Below are 21,365 nucleotides of genomic sequence, written 5' to 3' on the forward strand. Positions count from 1 at the left end.
CACATTATTGTTGTGTTTAAATTTTTTATCCTGCTGGATATAGGACTGATCAACCCATGAAAAAAATATTAATGATCAAGTTATCTGGTAGTGGTACCTCGGGTTACATACACTTCAGGATACATACGCTTCAGGTTACAGAGTCCGCTAACCCAGAAATATTACCTCAGGTTAAGAACTTCAAGATGAGAACAGAAATCGTGCTCCAGCAGTGTGGCAGCAGTAGGAGGCCCCATTAGCTAAAGTGGTGCTTCAGGTTAAGAACAGTTTCAGGTTAAGAATGGACCTCCAGAACGAATTAAGTACTTAACCCGAGGTACCACTGTAGATGTTTTCAGAGCAAAGAATGCACAATTGGTTTGTCCCCTTGGGCAGCACAGTTTCTGGACAGAGGAGTCCTCTTAGTATTAGAATTACTTCACTTCTAGTTAATTGTCTGACCTTACTTTTCCAAGTAATTCTTCACACAATCGTTTGTAAGCATTGCAAGATGTAAAGTACAAAGGGTTCTTTGAATACCAGATCTTGCAAACTATGCAAATATGAAGGGGGTCTTTGAATATCAGATTTTTAAGGGATATGGGAAATGGCCAAGGAGCATCAAAGAATGCCCTGTTGCTAGTTCCTTAATATGTGGAGGCACAAATGTGAGCAGTAAAATCTTGGAGCTCCTGTGTCCTGGCACTCACACTTAGCAATTATTTTCCCAGGAAGGTGCTCTTACCCATCACACTGGGCATCTTCAGCAAATTAGCAAAACATTTGCTTTTTAAGAAAGCAATTTGCTTCTATTATCCTTGGATGATAAAGTGTTCCGTCTACAGTTATAAAATATTAGCATTCTCAATGTTGCTCCACTTCATTTGTTTAGATGTTGCATGTTTTAATGCCCCCAGCCATGTGTATGATTTAAGAGGAAGGAAAAACATAGTAAGCCACTGGAGGAGCCTTTGCTTGGACCAAGTATACCAGAGTAAAATTGACAAAATAAATATAAGCAAAATCAAGGGTCCTACACACTCTCAGAGGTGTTTCATCAGAGGAAATGGATCAAAACTATAGTAAACAAGCCATGTTCATAGCACTCTGTTCATAACCAAACCCTTATCTGCAAAAGTGGAGATAAGAGTGTCTGTATTTAATAGATGACTACGGCAGAGCGGAACACAGTAGCACTTATTTAGTATGGTTTTAAGCCATACTATGACGTATGTTGCATATAATGTGACAGAGTGGGGAAACTAACCTGGCAGTGAAAATATGGAGCAAATAGTCATTGGTTTAAAGCCAAACTAGACATCACATGGGAGATGTGAGTAACAATCTCCCAACTATTTCTTATTTTCATTATCATTAAATGAAAGACGGGGACAGGAAGTGACGGCCTTAAGTGGAGGATGGTGAAAGAGAGCCTGCTTAAACCTTCCCCTTCAGTTGGTTTTCAGTTCAACACACACAGCCCAACATAATTGGAAAAGGACCCATTGAGCTCACCATACCCACAAACCATTTCGCTCAAGACTGCAGCCTCTTGTGGCTTCACTGCAAAAAGGAAGAAAAATATCAGAAGACAGTTGTGATAGCTGCATCTGTCATGCAACATTTCACCTGGCCCTAAGCCAGATCCGTTTGTTTGGGTGTTTGCAAGTCTAGAAGTTTTATATGGCATTCCTACAGTTCCACTGTATTTATGGGGCTTACTCCAAATTGCATAGAACTGAAGCCTTGCAACTCAATCCTATGCATATTCACTCAGAAGTAGGCCCCACTGTGTTCAATGAAGCCTACTCTTAGGTAAGAGTGTATTGAATTTACAAGCATTATCAATTTAATTTCTCAACCAATCAGCAGGAGCTTAATACGAAGGCCCCAGTTTTTATCAGCGAAAGCTAAAAAAGTGAAGTTGAGGGCTGAAGACACACTTTGTTGTTTCTGGAGATGTTTGGATGTGCCTTTGTAATATGAAATGAAAGATATTAAAGATAATTCAGACCCCAAGAATGCATCACTTTACACTTGTTTACATGGAATTTCTTTTGTCATTTTACTGTCTGCTCAGTTTGGAAAACTCCTTTGGGGGCTCTTTGTAACACCTTTTTCTTTTAACCACCCTGAACAATTTAGTATCTTCAGCTTAAAAAACTGATTCCCAAATACTAAAACTTAATGGATCACAACTCCCAGGTTAGGAAGTAGCATGGTCAGAAAGATTCAAACCGAGAAGAATTCAGTTGGGAATTTGATCTGGGACATGTGTAAACCTAGTGGCATGGTGCTATCAGAACTGAAAAAGCGACAACATATTTAAAGTTTAGTACAAGGGTGATAACAAGCAATGTATCGTATTGTCCTCTTTCCTGCAGGTCTACTCCGTTAACAGTGTATAAATTACAAAGGTGTGTCCAAAAGCTTTCCAGTATCTAAAGAGAAATGTGATAAGGCAAATGGCTCTTCATCCTACCTAGCAGCCACCTAGCAGAAACAGGGAAAAAGTTGGGAGATTGGCATCAACTGTAGGGGGAACTCTGAACCCTGTCAACACAGTCACAGCTCAGGTACTCAGTGGAAGGGAGAGAGAGAAGCAGATGGCTAAGCAAACAGACTGACAGATAGCTCACATGCACTGGTAATGACATTTCAAAAGTGACAAGTTTGGAGAACAGCCAGCAGCTGTGACCAACATGGCTGTAGAAAACCAGGTCCGGGTGCACAGTGGAAGTCCTTTGGTAAATTAGACATGGTAGAATATTTTACAGATAGGTCACAGTTGACCCGTGCTATGCAAGAGCAATTTAACATTGGAATGTTAAGTAGAGGATTTGCTGTGGACACCACCTGATGTGTATACACACAGCCAGTAAGACCCTGGACACAGCTCACTGTCTCTGGGCAAGAAATCAGCTTGCTTTATCTTGCCACACTTTTTGTCTCTGGTATGCTTGTTTCCTTTGCCTGCTTTAACTCATTCCAACTTGGCATGTGAACAAGGAGCCAAGAGGAATATTTGCCAGTGTCACCACTGAATTTGATTTGTTTGCTTGCTGCAATGCCTTCGATGTGTATTTCCTCCCAAGAGTGCATGATCCTACATATTTCTGCCTGGATTCATTTCTCTCTGTCTGGGATTAGAAAAACCCAAGCCTTTCCTAAAAGCCATGTTTTATTAGTCATTCTGTGTTGTGTATTTACTAAAACGAACTGATGAAAATCTTACAGTATGCAAGACATGCAAGGTTTGTGATGCTTTAAATCGCCTCACTCTGACCCAACTTGCTGGAATCACAGTGCAACATAATTTCAGAATCCCTTTATTTGGCATTTTCTATGTTTGTTTGCCATAATGCATCAACAACTAGAGCTTGTGTTTAAATTCTTGCATGGTTTCCCAATCCACACAGTTTGTAATTTTATCTGCTCAACTATGTGCTTTGTGGGTTGTTTATTTTTTTCCATATGATACTCGTGTTCAAACCAAGGTCATGGTTTAGGGTGTGTTAGCAAAGCATTCCATGGATATATTTTCAGATTGGTAAGTGGCTTTCAAAGCATTTTCCCCCTTTCTTTTTATTATTAGCTTCTAACTTGCATTCTGGTATCACGTTCAGTGCCACAACTATGCATTATGAAGACGGATGAGATGACCCCACCAAATTTATTTAAGCTCAAGCTACACAGTATCTGTAGACACATAGAAGCTGGTGCTGCAACTCTTCAGCTGCAATCAGATGTCATTAAGAATTATGGCCACAGTGATCCATGCGACGGTCACCTCCAGGCTTGACTACTGTAATTTGCTCTATGCGGTGCTGCCCTTGAAGCTGTCCCAGAAACTCCAGCGGGTGCAGAATGCTGCAGCGAGGCTCCTCACGGGATTTCTGCCATGGGAGCATATTCACCCAGTGTTTTTCAAGCTGCACTGGCTCCCGGTGGAGTACAGGGTCAGATTTAAGGTGCTTCTTTTGACCTTTAAAGCCCTTCACGGCCTAGGACCCTCATTCCTATGGGACCGCTTCTCCCGGTATGCCCCACGGAGAGCCTCAAGGTCCATAAATAGCAACACCCTAGTGGTCCCGGGCCCTAAGGAAGTTAGATTAGCTTCAACCAGAGCCAGGGCCTTTTCAACTCTGGCTCCGGCCTGGTGGAACGCTCTGCCTCACGAGACCAGGGCCCTGCAGGATCTGATTTCTTTCCGCAGAGCCTGTAAGACAGAGTTGTTCCGCCTGGCCTTTGGCTTGGAGCCAATTTGATTCCCTCCCTCCCTCTTTTTCTTTTTTCTTTTCCTTCTCCTCCTGCGATGAGGCTACATTTTAATATTTTAATGTTCAATATTTTAATATATTTGAATTTTGTTTTTAAGTTGTAATCATTCAACTTGTTTTTATTATTGCTTGTAAGCCGCCCTGAGCCCGGCCTTGGCTGGGGAGGGCAGGGTATAAATAATAATAATAATAATTATTATTATTATTATTATTATTATTATTATTATTAATGCATTAAATGAATAAAATAATGTCTTTGTTTCTTTCCCATACCAACAGAATTGGGGACCCTGTAGCCCCTCCAGGTGTTGCTATACTACAACTCTCATCAACCCTGACCATTGAACATGCTGGCTGGGGCTGATGGGAGTTGTAATTCAGTCACTTCTGGAGGACCAAAGAAGGACCTGTAGGACAGCTGCATATTCTTGCGTGGCAGGGGGTTGGGCTAGATGATCCTCAGGATCCCTTCCAGCTCCACAATTCTATGATTCTATGACTCAAAATGTGTTTTGAGGTGTTGTTTTGCTTTTATAATATATTTATGGAGTTCTTGCATAGCATACAGTGGTGGTGGTGCTGCTGACGAAACGATAACAGGGTTCCCAAATGGTCCCTGTTTGGTAGAATAAGTTCTCCATTGCGGTGCTGATAAGTCTGCATCCGCAATTGTTTTTATAGATGGAGATGGTTTCGAATGGTTTTAATTGCTGGATGTTTGTAGGTGCTTTATCACTGTCTGGTGAGAGGCAGGGAAGGACAGAGATTTAATGAATGGTGGGGTGGGGAGGGGGAGGAATAAGTAAAAGAAACAAATAAGAAGTTCGGCCTCCCAGCCCGCGCTCCTCTTCCCCGCTGCCAAAGGAGAAAGAGCCGCGGGGGAAGGTGGCGAGGTTGCGCTCGCGTGCGCCTCTTTCGTTGGTGAGCGGCAGCGCCGCCTTCAGAGCGCAGCGTCTCCTTCGCTTTAGGAAGAGGGAGGGAGGAAGCGAGTGAGAGAAAGGCAGGGACGCAAGAGAGAGAGAGAAGGGGGCTCCCTCCTCCTGTTGCTGCTCGTGGACTTCTCTCTCTTCTTCCGCCCATTCCTCCGCCAGCCAGGATTAGCAACAGCCCCGAGGGCACCCGGAGTTCAGTTTACAGCGCGCGCTTGGCTGGGAGCGCCTCCGAGAGGAGAAGGAATCAGTGCGCCTTCGCCCTCGCCGCCTCGCATCCCTCCCCAACCTGCTACCGTCGTTTCTATTGCTAGAGACGCGCCGAGGCTACTCTCCTCCCTCCTTCTTTCTCTTTTTCTCTCTCTCTCTGTCTTCCCTTCCCGACCATGGATTTATCCCTGAGGTTAATCATTCTGTCCTGGCTCTACCTGGAGGCTTTAGGGGACTTCGACGGAAGGTAAGCGCAGACTTTGGACACTTTGGACACTGGACCGACGGGTGGGCAGATGGATGGGGAGGCGAGGCGAGAGAGACCCAGGGCGGCGGGCGGGCGGGCGGGCTCAGGCTCCTCTGGGGAACCTGGGGGTCCTAACTTTTCAGCCGGGGAGACTCGTCGTCGTGACACATTCGCCCCACGCTTGCCCGAGAGGTCAGGGCTCTTTCCGGAGTGTGCAAGGGACAGATTTGGCGCTTGCGCGCGCTCGGCATTCGGGAAAACACACATGCGGCAGACGCACCTGCAAACCCCAACTGCAGAGGGCACAGGAGCATAATGTAATAAGTAGAAATAAGGGGAGGGGAGGGCTAGTTTGTTCCCCTTTCCCCCATGCAGTAACTAATAACAAGGACTACAACAATCCTACGAGGCAGGTCAGTGTCTCCTTGTTGCAAATACGGGGCATTGACACACAGAGAGATGGCTTGTTTCACGGAGGAATGAGTCAAATCAGGGACTTCTGATGCACAATTTAGGCTGCAATCTGAAGCCCGCTTGCCTGGGAGTAAGATCCGTTGATTTACTTCTGAGTAGACATGGCTAGGATTTCATTGTCAGTGTCACTACAGCAGTTTTCTTGGCCTGGGGGGCTGCATTTGTAGGAATGGGTTGTTTTCAATCCTGTTTATTTATCAGAGCATGTTATTTATAATACTCTAGTATTGATTATGTTAAACACAATCTAGTGTGTTTTATTTGAAAATAACTTCCATTTTTGTTCTCCGGAATTTGCCTTTGAGTAAGTGTGTGCACAATTCAACTCCTAATCTAGACTGATTATTCCTTATGGGCTTTTAACTGTAAGATCAACTAAAAGGGTGGATTCCTGTTACTTTCTTAGAGCAGGTGGCAATTATTTAGTTGGGGGTTCTAATCTGGATGAGGAATTGTACTGCATATGAAACCAAAGGAAAATTGCTCTGGATTAATTGACAGGAAGAAGACAAGGGTGTGTGGCAGTCATATCAATGGATGTTGGCTGCATTCCATGGATTTCTTTTTCCACGATACTTTTGACACATCTCACAAAAGGGAAACATATCAACAAGAACTTCAGAATAAAGTATATTGATTATTGTGCTGTGTGTGCTTTGGCAACCATTTCCCCTTTATTTATGCAGAATTGTGCAGATTGTCAAAACTGAATAGCTGAGACCTGCAAAACTCATTTACGTATATATATTTGCAAGGTGCAGAGAAGGGACAGCCCTCAGGTGAATTGTCCAACCAACATCAAGTCTGCGAATATTCATAATACCCCAAGTACTCGTGTGTGTGTGTGTTTTCCAGACATACTTGTGTAGCTGCAAAACAGGCACCTAAAGTAGGAAATAGAAAAACTGTGAAATGTAGGGTTAGATTGCATTCCCTCATGGAATGTGTGGAGATGTGAGATAGACAAGCTTTGACAGGTTTGGGCAACCCAGAGTTCTTTATAACTTTATTACTCAGTTGCTACTCCCACGCAAAATAGCCAATAACCTCTGTGTGATTTATCAGGTAGATCATGGCTATTGTGTATTTTGTATATAAAGCCATCTCAATTTGAAATTTGTGGCGAACTGATGACTGTTACAAAACAGTTTCCTTTTTAGGTGCCATGGTGCACGCGGCAGTGGCAAGCAAATTGGCTGGGAGGTGTTTGTTTCCAGTGGAATCTGTTTAATGTTCTCTGGTATCCCCCAAGCCAAGGAAAAAAGGCACACCTGGAAATTTGCCTCATTCATTGACTGGAAATGACGAAAGTCTGCAAACTGACACGGTGTCTCTTTCTTAAGGAATTTGTGAAGACACCTGGGGATAGTGAGGTGTAGCCAACCCTTTTTGTATATAGTTTGCAGTCAATGTAATGAGCTCCTGTGGCTTTCACAATATCTGAAATTTGCACGTGCAACTGCACCTAATTTGGAGAAGCTTGCACATACGGAGGTACTTTGTATTATTTCTACCTTGCATTTTGAAGCAAGCCATCGTAAGCTGGCTAGCAATAAACATGTTTATAGCAATACAGCAATGATATAAATAGCATGTAATAAAATGACATTGAACTAAATGGGGGGCACCAATAAGATGGTCACGCTGCCCTAAATCTGCCTCTGCCAGAAGAAGAGTTTGGATTTGATATCCCGCTTTATCACTACCTGAAGGAGTCTCAAAGCGGCTAACATTCTCCTTTCCCTTCCTCCCCAACTCTGTGAGGTGAGTGGGGCTGAGAGACTTCAAAGAAGCATGACTAGCCCAAGGTCACCCAGCAGCTGCATGTGGAGGAGCGGAGATGCGAACCCGGTTCACCAGATTATGAGTCTACCATTCTTAACCACTACACCACACTGGCTCACTGCCAGGGGTAGCTCAGTTGTCTTTCATCCTTTTAAGCAGTATGGAGGGTTTTTACTAAAGGTTGCAGATCTGTGTGGTAGAATGATTGACTGGAAATGCTTCTTCCTTTTTTTTTCTTTGTAAAAGAAATACCACAGAACCTAACAACAGTTAAGGTTCAACTAGTTAAGCCACACGTGCGAATCCACCTTATGCAGTTGTTTTGATTGAGTTCTTTTTATATGTAAAAATGGTAGTTACTTGTTACTAGATGCAGTGGTGTGGAGATGCATACCCAACTGAATACTCATCCAGTTGAAAGTGATGAAGTGTGCATGGATGAAATCTGTAGCTGGATGTGTACCTAGGGGCAGTTCCTAACACACATTTGGATGTGCATCTTTTTTATGCTCGCTGTTCCTAATAATACACATTCAGAAACTTATTTTCATGCATGCATGCATTTCTTTACTTGGTTTGGATATTTATGCAGCACTGTCTGTATTTGAATATAATGTTATATCATGATTTAGTGTTGTGTGAAAGAGCCTAGAAGACTTCAACTTTTCTCAGGCTTGCACATTCCCTTCTCTCTCCTCCTCCCGCACAGCTGGGAGGAAAAGTTCAGAAGCATTCATTTCTGCTTTTAATTAACTGCGATTTGTTGTTACATCCTAACTGGTTTTTAACACTCACTGTGGTTTAACAAGCTATCTCAACTACCCATGGTTTTAAATTGGCTTGTTCGGAAGCCAGCCATAGTTAATGTTGAATGACTATCCTCGGTTCAGATGAAATGACAAACTGTGATTAATTAAAGCAGAAAGCAAAAGCTTCTGAACTTCTTATCCCAGCAGTACAGAAAGGGGAGGGAGGAGTGTGAGAGCCCAGAATGAGGCTAGGCTCATTTACGTAGTGCTAAACTGTGGTTTTGCATTGTGTTTGAACACAGCCATTGAGTTTCTATTTAGTAAATGTAGCATGAGAACTAATGCAGTAAGAGCAATTCCTGCAATTTCTTCTTGCTATGTGCCCAATAATCCATTTTACTTCACCATCATACGGATCTACTGGATGGCTTATTTTTAAAAATCCCATTTAATATACAAATCTTATTTTATAAGCTAAATAAGTCAGAAGTTGATGTCTTGAGCACAGCCAGTGAATCAGTATACCGAGAAGACTGCAGCTCAAGTTTAAACATGAATCTAGATAAGTGAAATGCGAAAATGAGCGCTGAAGAGCTGGAATGTGTGTGTAATTGCTACAGCTATAATATGTCAAAATGTGATGAAAAACTTTGATGCAAATTAGGGAGTAGGTCATGCAGAATGTAGAAAAGACTAAACAGGATCTTGCATGAAAAGGTCCTTCCTTTAACTGTGCTTTTCTCAATTTGTTTAGCAGTTGACATTTATCTCATATGGACACTTTGCTCCAATAAAGTATGTTTTATTCCTACTTCATTGTGCATTGTGTCGGGGTTCACAAATTCCACTTGTTCATGATAGTCAACCCAACATTTGTGGTCACCAGGATTCCATCTCTTCCCCAAGGGTGTTCTTGCACTCCTGTTCTGAAATTCATCAAGGTCTTGGGGACAATTCCACACCTCAGTTGCTTCAAACTCGGGAGGAGAGCTGGAGATTGTCACAGTTGTGCTGCAATTCCAAGGTTCCACAAGAGCCTCAGAGGTACAGGGCAACCCACAAGAGGCTCAATCACCTCCCACATCTTAAGGATTGGGAAGAAGCAGGGGAAATCATCTTCTGAAGTTAGAACTTGCTTCAAATGGGTTTGGAGAAGAATAGGAAAGTTACATGTATATATGTATAAGTTTTATTAATGTCGGTCCTAAGATCATAGCCAGGACTTGTACATCGCTGTGGGGATGTCATCAGCTCTCCAGATGTTGCTGAACTAGAACTCCCATCATCCTTGCCCATTGACCATAATTGCTGGGGCTGATGGGAGTTGTAGTTCAGCAGCACCAGGAGGGCCAAAGGTTCCCCACACCTAGTTTATAACTTTAGTAATATCCCTGTGGGGCATAACAAGTTCCACTGAGCACAGTATCATGAAAGAAAGGGAAGGACCATAGGTCAGTGGTAGATCATCTCCTTTGCATGCAGAAGGTCTCAGTTTCAATCTATGGCATCTCCAGTTAGGACTAGAAGAAGCCCTGGAGAACTGCTGTATCTGTGTTCTGACTCAGTATAAGAAATATTCCTGTGTTTCTAAATGAGAATGTATGAGAGCAATGTAAGAGCGGTTGTCCAAGCTAACAAAGACCTGAGTCTCATTGGTGGTGGGTTATACAGAGCCTTCAGAATCCCTCCACCCAAAGCTAAGGGGATTCTGGAACCCCGGCCCATCACACTGTGACTAGCCATGGTTTCTTGAAAAAACATGGAGCAGAAAAGACAAGCATAGAACAAACAGAACAGAGGGATGGATGGCTATTCATGGTGGGATACAAGGGAACGGGATAGTAAAACCTTCTAAACATTATGGAGGAAGAGGGTGGTTGTTTACAATTCAGACCTTGCAAAGGCTGTCCCATACAGGTGAGCAGTTCTGTCTGTAGGAGCTCCATTGGCTCTGAAGATTTCATGGCACCATTACAACCACCAGGAAATGCTTTGCAATATCTTTGATTTTAGGGCATGTGGCCTAATAACATATGGTAGTTTCCCCATGCTTTGGATTTTGAGAAGCCTCCTTGTCAGGGTAGTTACTGTGTGAATCTGACCTAAAAGGAAAACTAAAAGCATGATAAAGGTATGTTTCTTATGATGCAACACTTAGAAGATGGGTTATGTTGAGCGAAGATGAGATGATAAAGAAGGGTATTTTACTTAACCAAAATATCTACATAGAAGCATGAAGAGAGAAAACAAGGGTGCACTCTACCTTTTGAGGACAGGACAAGGAACAATGGCTTCTGAAAAAGAGTTCAGTTGACAGGAAGGTCCATTAATCTTAACCTTTGCAAAACTTTCCTGTAGTCTGTCTTACACCTGAATGTGCGTCACTGATTTCCCCCCCTGCCCACTTGACAGCTGGCAACTGAACGAACATACTCCAATAAAAAACACTGCCTCTGAGTTGAAATGAGAGATATGGAAAGTTCTGTTATGATGCTATATCTGCATAACCATCAAGTGATAGCTGTGATAGCAAGTGATGTCTTGTAGATGCACCATCATGAACTTGTGTGTCTGGATACACCCACATTCTGCTTTAAAGTAATAGGTGCAGTTCAGTGTACCGGAGTGACTTGTTAAGGAAGACAGTGATTGCCTCCAGTGGAAATTTTTGAGTCCAAAGGTTTTAGAGGCCTTTTGTCAAGAATCCTATAAGTATAGAATGTCAATATTGTGTCACAGGGCAGCAGGACTGGGCTAGATGAGCTGCTGGACTCCTTGCAACCATGTGTCCTCATGTTCATTCTTTTCCAAATTTATTTTTGGCGTTGGTGCAGGTGGCCCAGGCAAATACTTTCCACGACTGGATTGTGCCGTTTTGGAAGCAGAGTCGACTGCTGCTGGGGCTGGGCTCGCCACTCATGGGGCCAATGCCAACGTGAGTATCACCACTGCTGGGGCTTTGAGCCTTTTAAAACAGGGCTTGTTCCTCTCTAATAATGGCTTTCATATAATCACAGACACTCACACGATGCAGGGCTTATAATGTACATGGGGCTTTTGCTTTCACCTAGAGGGACACTGACAGGTTAAGAATCTTACCCATTTTAAACTCCAGATTTCCATATTAACAGTACTGTAAGTTATGGAAATTAAATGCAGTGTCAAACCAAATGTATCTTCATTTCATTTTTTTTTTACAGCATTACATTTGATTCAGGGTGTTTTTTGTTTTTGAAAAAGTTTATCTACATAATTTTTGTTTGTAGATTAACATTTTCTGTTCCCAATTTTCCAAAAAAAGGCGGAAGCTATTGCAATCAGAAGCAGTTTTTAGCTGTATATTTTGTTCCTTAATAACATTTAGAGAAGGTTAAACAAAAACCTTTCAGAAACATCCTTACTGAAGTTAAAGGAAAAAGATTAAAATAAATCCTTCCCAGATTATGCTCCGGTATTTAACCTGACAGTGTCTTGCGGTGGTACATATATTAATAACATTTCTCACTTTCTCATTGCCCTGTCAACTTTATCAACTACAATTTCTGAAAAAGAAGCATTCAGCTAGAAGCTATGGGAATACAGAAATGTTGACTTTCAGTTGAATTGGAAAGCTGACCAAAGTAGCCAGACATAGATTGCCATGTTTTCTGTTGCCTACTTGTATATTTTTCTATGTTTGCACCAGATTAGACCCATGACTTATCTCACAATCACAGAATCATAAAATAATTAGAGTTGGAAGCGACCATGGAGGTCAACTCCCTGCTCAAGCCAGAGATTACAGTTCAGGATGCCTACTTGACACCTAGCTACCCTTAGCTTGAATACCTCCGGAGAACAAGAGCCCACCACCTCCTGAGGCAGTCCGTTTCACTCAAGGCCAGTGCCATAACAAGGCAAGCTAAGAAGACATTTGTCTTGTATAGCAGGTGGAGAGGATGGTGATCTGGCAACCCCTCTCCACTTACTTGCCTTGTCACCCACCTGCTGGCCCTGCTTGTGCTCCCAGCCACCCCATTCAGTTCCCGAGCACAATTCAAAGTGTTGGTGCTGACCTTTAAAACCCTAAATGGCCTCGGCCCAGTATATCTGAAGGAGCGTCTCCACCCCCATCGTTCTGCCCAGACACTGAGGTCCAGTGCCGAGGGCCTTCTGGTGGTTCCCTCACTGCGAGAGGCCAAGTTACAGGGAACCAGGCAGAGGGCCTTCTCGGTAGTGGCGCCCACCCTGTGGAACACCCTCCCACCAGATGTCAAAGAGAACAACAACTACCAGACTTTTAGAAGACATCTGAAGGCAGCCCTGTTTAGGGAAGCTTTTAATGTTTGATGTATTACGGTATTTTAACATTTTGTTGGAAGCTGCCCAGAGTGGCTGGGGAAGCCCAGTAAGATGGGCGGGGTATAAATAATAAAAAAATATTATTATTATTATTGCTCTCCACATTTTCTTTCTCCTTGCCTCATTCTCAGGGTTGTTTCTCTGATTGAGGCATTCTGGGCCTGGCAAGTGCCACTGTTGTAGTTTGCTGCAGCTAGAAAAAGATGTTTGCAATGAGTCACTTTAAACTTTTAAAAGTTTGAGCAGCATTTACTCAGCTTGTTGCAGTAGCAGCGCAGGCAGTCTCCTAGACACCTCACCCAAAATGCCTTGCTCTGAGGAAGGAAGAAGTTTTGGATTTGATATCCCGCCTTTCACTCCCTTTAAGGAGTCTCAAAGCGGCTAACATTCTCCTTTCCCTTCCTCCCCCACAACAAACACTCTGTGAGGTGAGTGGGGCTGAGAGACTTCAGAGAAGTGTGACTAGCCCAAGGTCACCCAGCAGCTGCATGTGGAGGAGCGGGGAAGCGAACCCGGTTCACCAGATTACGAGACTACCGCTCTTAACCACTACACCACACTGGCTCTCAAGAAGCTCCATGGTCCTTCCTCAGAGTGGGGTAGGGAGGAGGCAAAGGGGAAGGCAGGAAAACTGCCAGTGCCGCCACCACAATAATGTGGCGGCAAGATGAGTGGCCGTAGGGGGAGAATGGAGCATAGGAGGAGGAGGGGTAGTGAGGAAGCAACAGTGATGGGGAAGAGGCAGAGGAGAGGGTGATGGGAGGAGGAGGACCTGGCAGTGCAACCTTTTGCACCAGCCATGTTTCCACTATCTAAGAGCTCTTACTACTAGGAAGCTTCTCCTAGTGTTTATCCTAAATCTGCTTCTCTGCAATTTCTATCAGCTGGTTCTAGTCCTGCGCAAAACGAAGCCTGTGGCAACAATAAAAATGCAAAATCTGGCACGCTGTAGACAATCAACCACAAAGCTTTCTTCCCAATTGATAAAGTACATTTCTTCAAGCATCAATCTGTCTTCATTATTGTGATGGAATGCAGTTGGTTGCAGGGTGACATTTGTGCTTCTTTCCTGCCCCAAATTAAGGTCTTTATTGCTTCTGCTGATTGATGCTCCGCAGTTGACAAATCTAATTAGAACTTTACCTCTGTACTCCGAGCACAAAGGGGTGCAATCCAACCAGAGTTGAACATTTCAGTCTCCCACTGTTTCTAATGGGAAAGGGTTGCACCTAAGCTTAATTCTCCCATTGAAATAAGTGAAAAATGCTTAACTTAGTTGGGCAATGAACAATATTTATTTTTCTTTTTTTTAAAAAGAACCCTATTTATATAAGTTTGCATCTCAAAACATTTCGAACCATTTAAATGCAAACCTAAAACATCTCAATTCGCAAATATCTTAAAACAAAATCAAGTATCGAGGGAGGAACTGAAGGAAAGAACAATGCATTTATACGTGATTTCCTCTTCCTCTGCTTAAGACCCTATGCACCTCCATAATGTATTTGGGAAAGCCCTCCCCCTTCCATTCTCTGGAGCAGATTTTGAGGGTGCTGAGCATGGGTGTAGCCAAGCAAAGGTGGGGGAGCAGCTGCCCCCCCAAGTAAAACAATAACTGACCAATCACATGGATTCTGTCCTGCCTAACAAAAGTCCTGCTCCCCCAACAAAGTCTCCCCCCCAAAAAAATCCTGGCTCCACCCATGGTGCTGAGGATCTGCGGTGGGGAGGAAGTTTCATTGTGCAAGTGGAAGTTTGTTCTGCTTGTGTAATAACAGCTTTGGATACATTTCCTAGAAACTCCACTGAAGTTTCACATATAAATGTGAAAACAATTCACATTTAGTTAGTGATATAAGGCATGAAAATCATTACTTTACATCAATGTAATAAATGCTGGTCAAATGATTAGGAAGTTGTCAGGAATAGTAGGATCCAGTTATATCACTTTCATTTGGCATCATTTCTTCTTATCCACAATAAATAGGTTACCAGGCTATTATTTTCTGAGCCACATTAAATAACATATTCTTTGTTACCTATTTAGCTTCTTTAAAGAAAAAAAAAACCAATCTCATCTCTTTTGAGGGGAGGAGGCATGTTTTTATTCAAACAATTCAAGAATACCATTTTTGGATCCAGGGGCAGATAATAGCCAGTGGTTTTGTGTAATTATTTTTAAACATTATTTAAAAATGGTCACTGGAGCCATTCCCTTAAGGAAGAGCAAACAAAATTGCAATGATTAACAGAGTTACTTGAGATTTCAGCTGGGTTTTAAGGAAGATGCCATATAAGAAGAGTAGTAATTGTTCTGCGAATGATCCGCACCATCTTTGTAGCTGCTCTTATCACTCTTAATATACAAAACACTTTGCAGATCCCATTTAATTTACTCTTGCAATAACCCTGCGAAGGAAATCACCATTTACTACTGAGCAAGTCTGAAAAATGAGTGACCTGCCAAGTTGAATTCAGCCCACTAAAACTATAAGGTGGCTTGCAATGTGCTTGACAACATATCTCCCCACCCCCCAATTTTTGTAGTCTCAGGTGGGCAGCAAAAACAGGTTTAGCGAGTCCCTAGTATGCTCCCATGCATGACTGCTGGGCTGGGTTCAGCTTAATGGGTCAAAAGTTGTGCAGGCCTGTAGGTGAAAGAGGAGTCACATAGAAGGATGTCACATAGAGAAGGGAGAAAGGTTGTTTTCTGCTGCTCCAGAGAAGCGGACACGGAGCAATGGATCCAAACTACAAGAAAGAAGATTCCACCTAAACATTAGGAAGAATTTCCTGACAGTAAGAGCTGTTCGACAGTGGAATTTGCTGCCAAGGAGTGTGGTGGAGTCTCCTTCTTTGGAGGTCTTTAAGCAGAGGCTTGACAACCATATGTCAGGAGTGCTCTGATGGTGTTTCCTGCTTGGCAGGGGGTTGGACTCGATGGCCCTTGTGGTCTCTTCCAACTCTATGATTCTATGATTCTATGAGTCACACGGTGTCATGGTGGGTGGAGGCAGCAGGAAGATAGAACCAGGATGGAGCTTGTGCATCCCACACTGAGTGGGTGCTGCTTATTGCAGGTGCAATGGGCCCTTTCTGATTGGAGAGATTCACAGAGGGAGAGTCAATGTGTTCTGCCAACAGTTCACCTAACCTCCATCCTAGGAGTTTGCAAACTCGACAGGTTACGGCAGCAGCACCTGTTCCTTCTGCCCTTTGTCTCCAAGAACAGGGGAGACTTGGGGTAGAGGAGAGCAGACCACGGTGCTCTCTGAGCCTAAGATAGCAGTGCTTATTATCTGTTTGGGGGCTCCTTTAAGAAGTGTGTGTGTGTGTGTGTGTGTGTGCTGAAAGTAGAACATGCATGCTTATTACAATAGAGTTTGTACAGAACACAAATGGGTTGTTCTTCCACATGCATTCATTTATTGGGGGGAAAGAAAGAGGCACCTAGTGCACCTCTACCTAACCCCAGCTATTGCTACATGGATGGAGCCAAAGTCAGATTTGAAAGTTGCAGCAAGAGAAAAAGCTTTGCTTGAGGTTGCACAATGACTTCATGCTCAGATACATTTTCAGGGAGAAAAATCCCTGGGACTTAGCAGGAGCTTGATTTACAGAGATCGGTGGATAAAGATCTACACCAGGCATAGGCAAACTCGGTCCTCCAGATGTTTTGGGACTACAACTCCCATCATCCCTAGCTAACAGGACCAGTGGTCAGGGATGATGGAAACTGTAATCTCAAAACATCTAGAGGGCCAAGTTTGCCTATGCCTGATCTACACAACATGTAGATAAGCATTAATGTCTGCTGAACAAGTATCTGTTGAAGGCAAAGGAGCAAGAACCAGTAGAAAAAGAGTATCTACCTAATGCCTGAAATAAATACATCAAGACAGAATTCCTTCCTATTAGAAACTAAAAGTTCATCACTAAAGTGACAAATACCATTTGGTGTGTTGAAAAGGTCACCAGCAGGGCTGATTTGAAACAATGGGGGCAGGTGCTTTGTGAACCACCAGCAAATCCCTTCTTCCTTTCAGATTTTTTTTTTTTAAAGAGGAGTTTTTGAAAAGGTGTGGAAGTGTTTGCACATTCAGAATCCTGACAATACAACACAGGAAACATTGCCTTCTCACTTTGAAATAGCTCCCTTTGCCCCCCCCCCCCCCGAGACACCATCAAGCAACTAAATTTGACTGGTTATGTTAAGCATTGTGTGCCTTCTGAATTAGCTTTGTTCAAGTGGATTTGCTATACAATGGCATCACTGTTCCCTGGAAGAAGTTTGAGAAGCACTAAAGTATCTGCTAGTGGAGTAGTTATGCGTGGGCTGTGGAAAAAGGTGTGGGATATTTCAGATCCCATAGAATCACTGAAAATATTTGTAGGCAAACATTAAGCACAGCTCTAGCCGTCAAGCTTTTTGACAAGACCAAAGCAGAAAGTACAAACCAAGAGAAAACCAAGAACCTGAATGGACACAGGGACTGAGCTTCTTAACATGACACCAAGGCAGGCAGGCTACACACCCCAAGCTCAGGCTTCATAAACAGAATCAAAAATAGATGCATTTGATGCAGCCTTTGCCAGACTGCTTCCCACCCATTAGTATGTGCTGGCTGATGGGTGATGTAGTTCAAAATATCTTCAGGGCATCAGCTTTGCAAAGGCTGCATTAGACAACCACATGCAAATCAAAATTTTAAAACACATTGGACACTTGGAACAGGGAAGCAATAGCAGAACCATAAACACAGGATTGGGCTGCTAAGATGTAGTCCCCTCCCCCACCTGCTTGCCAATAGTATTAAAGTCATTTTTATTTTCAGCTTTAGTCAGATAGAAAAGAGATTTTTCATGCTTGTGCTAAAGATGGAATTTCAGCATCAAGCAATGGGCTCCCATTTTAGCAGCTTTTTTCCATAATTACATATAGGCAAACCATGATGAATGACAAGAGACTGGAGCAGGGCAAGTCTGATGCCAGTTTTAAGAGGAGGCCTGTGAATAATCCAGCCAAACAGGCCAAAAAGTTAGAAGACTTACCGGCCTGTATTTGGTTGGATAATTCATAGTATTATTAGTAAATGATAACATGAAACATTTATAGATGACTGGATAGAAGTAGAAAGTGTTCCGTTTCATGAGCAAGCTGGTTTTAGACAAGGCAGATCTGTTTTGGATCATTGATCCCCCCCCCCGACCTACTTAGTTGAGACCAACCGGTTACCACTTTCATTGACTTGAAATGTGCCTGATACAAAAGCTCCTGAAAAAATTATAGGATAAATTGGCAGGTTTCTTAAAAGCTTTATACCAATGATTCATTTTGGATCCAAAGTGGTACAGACTGCTCCAGGTGACAGTTCTCAGGAAGTATGACAGGGTTGTGTAGCAAAGTAGATTAGCAGTATTGCTTCACCGTTGAGTGCAGTCGGCATAAAGCATGGCACATCCTCTAAAAGTTAATGTGCAACTTTGGCTCCAAAGGAGAAATACCTACTGTGCTATGGAATGGAAAGTTCTGCAGTTTCTTAAGTGGCAGCACTGGACTCATCACATAAACTAATATGTGATGAATCTAGTGACGAGCCCTTGCAGGCAGTACCTGGTTTCAACGTGTGTGCTCCTTTTATAACAATGGCATCCTATGTTTGGATTAAAGACACAGACTTCAAAAGACAGACAGATAGATTGATAGATAGAAGAGGGGGGTGTGGAGGAAGGGGGCGGTGGGGTCAGTTTGCCCTGCGTGTCACAACTGAGCGGGGTGGCAAAATGCTGGGCGGCACTCACTGCGGGGCCTGCAGCGCGCCCGAGCCACACGTCTCTCCTGGGAGTGATACGGTGGCTTGACTCTGTGCTGCTCCAAACGGTCTGCCTGCTGCCTCCCCCTCAGCTGTAGGGTGGCTGAGTCGGAGGAGGCAGGCAGACTCCTCGGAGGCCCTGCGGAGTGTCCTGCCTGGCCCTGCCCCCAGGCACAGGACACACTCGCCACCCCAGGTGCCCAATCAGCTTGCTCTGCCATTGCACACACATACAACAACAACAACAACAATTTATTATTTATACCCTGTCCATCTGGCTGGGCTTCCCCAGCCACTCTGGGCGGCTTCCAACAGAATATTAAAATACAATAACCTATTAAACATTAAAAGCTTCCCTAAACAGGGCTGCCTTCAGATGTCTTCTAAAAGTCTGGTAGTGGTTTTTCTCTTTGACATCTGGTGGGAGGGCGTTCCACAGGGCGGGTGTCACTACCGAGAAGGCCTGGTGTACACGTGTATGCATGCAGTCATATATTATTATTATTAATATTTTAGCTAAGTAGCAGCTGTTTTTTCTTGACATTGCTCATGAGCCCTGTGCACTCTTAATGGGATTGGAGCAAGGCCCTATTGAGACTGGCATAGCTTGTTGTGTTTGCTGGATTTTCTAAATCAGTATCAGCAAAACACTAGTCTGACAAAGGTGTTGAGAATCCTCGCAAGTTCTCAGACTGGGGGTTAGATTAGGTCAGGCATAAGCAAACTCTGGCCCTCCAGATGTTTGGGACTACAATTCCCATCATCCCTAGCTAACAGGACCAGTGGTCAGGGATGATGGGAATTGTAGTCCCAAACATCTGGAGGGCCTGGAGTTTGCCTATGCCTGGATTAGGTAATGCTGCTACCAACTAAAACCAGTTTTGTATAAGGCACTGTAGAAACATGGGTGCCATACATAATGATTCAGTTTGCACGCAGCCCTAAGTTATGGTTTTGTAAGCCATTGTTTGTTAACCAAAGCATGGCTAACACAAACCACCAGGGCTTGGTGTTACATGCAAACATGGCCATTGACTTCTTAACAAGAAAATAATAGTCTGGTTGGTCAGATCAAAGATCCGTCTAGACTAGCATACTTTCTCCCAGTGGTTAACCAGCTGGAAGACTCTGCAGATATCACAAACTGGGCCTAATGGTGATAGGCAATCCTTGCTGTTTGTCTCCAGTATCAGGTACTTAGCAAGATACTGCTTTTTGATAGCTTAGATCCTACTCTGTTGAAAACTAAGTTTGCACCAGCTGTTCTTCATGCCATGTGTCCCAAAACATACTGTGAACAACTGGTGCAGTCAGCATCTCATCCTGGCTAATGTCCCTGGCTAGAGCTCCACTTCCACATTTGTCACAGAAAGGTCAGTACTAATTTCCCCTCAGCATCCTTTGCAATGTATGATGCACTTAACATTGTCATCCAAGTTTCTAGGTGTCTTGCTGCATTTATCTCAGAGTATCTTTACCAGCTTGCCATGCCTACTTGGACCAACATGGCCACTTGGACCAACATAGTTGTGTGTTTACTTGTCCCTTACTCTTTTCCGAAGAAGTGAGGAGCAATAAAAGGAGAAATTAGAACAAAACTGCAATAGATGCAGACATATCCTTGTCTCAGGAGTAGCAAATATCTTTGGTGGGCTACAACTCCCATAATGCCTAACCATTGGCTATGCTGGCTGGGGTTAATAGGAGTCGCACCACAACACTAGCTAGAGGGCATTACTTTGCCTGCATCTGTTTAGCATCTTCTTCTAGTTGATTAGCCTTGCAGCAAACATGGAAGCCTGGTTTCAGTGTAGGTGTCAGCCAGAAGAGAATTCTAAAGACACAAACCAAATTACTGAACTTGGGGAAATTATATCTTGATTTGAAAATAAGAATCGACAGTGCATTTAAAAAGAAACTCAAGTAAACTCGTTTTGTGGAGCTCTAGAGAGACTTTGGATGCCAGTAACTGGAATGAAGTAACTGAAATTTCATTGCAACAAATCCATTTAGATTTTAGTCTTATCAACCCCTTATGTTAAGGTCCAGGTTCTATAGCATCTAGTTTTCCAGCAACTAGCTTCCCCCAGAAACAAGTGAAGACAAGGTCCTGGGTGTGGCTAATTCTGTTTTCCAGACTTCAGTTAATATTAAGAGAAGGGAATAGCAAAAAGTCAATTGAGTGCTACACCAGCGAAATCTTTTATTGAGGTGCCTGGTCTTTTATGAGGGTTTATAATGCAGTTTATAGCTGTATTTAATTTCTGTACACGGCTGAAGACGAAGGCAACAGTTCTTTTTAAATCCTCTTACAAAAGGACCTATAAATAACGCATGCTCTTACCTTTACTTGTTTGTAAGGGTTTGGGTGTATGATGCAACAGCGATTTACAGCTCACTTCTGCTTTTGGATTCTGTTTTGGCTGCTTCAGTGAGATATAAAGGAATCTATTTCTGCTCTTACTGCTTCCAACAAAGCTGATGCTTGCCTCAACAGCAAACTGTGTGCTAAGTTCCAGAATTGTTACATTATTAAATTTTACTCAGCAGATTAAGTC

General features: G+C 43.2%; 1 protein-coding gene across 4 annotated transcripts in view; it reads left to right on the plus strand.

Annotated features, from left to right (window-relative positions):
• Positions 1-5,141: 5,141 nt before the first annotated feature.
• The window catches only part of NPNT (nephronectin), a 63,338-nt gene continuing 47,114 nt past the window's right edge, over positions 5,142-21,365 (plus strand). The window contains exons 1-2 of one of the 4 annotated variants that reach the window (XM_083456773.1): positions 5,142-5,645; positions 11,488-11,588. In XM_083456773.1, the coding sequence (XP_083312899.1) occupies positions 5,575-5,645; positions 11,488-11,588 (172 nt within the window). In that variant the 5' untranslated portion in view covers positions 5,142-5,574. The remainder of the gene's footprint in view (positions 5,646-11,487; positions 11,589-21,365) is intronic. The other 3 variants (XM_083456774.1, XM_083456775.1, XM_083456776.1) reach the window with 3 other exon arrangements.

The sequence above is a fragment of the Podarcis tiliguerta genome, assembly GCF_965153285.1.
Source record: "Podarcis tiliguerta genome assembly, chromosome: 9".
NCBI classification, from domain to species: domain Eukaryota; kingdom Metazoa; phylum Chordata; class Lepidosauria; order Squamata; family Lacertidae; genus Podarcis; species Podarcis tiliguerta.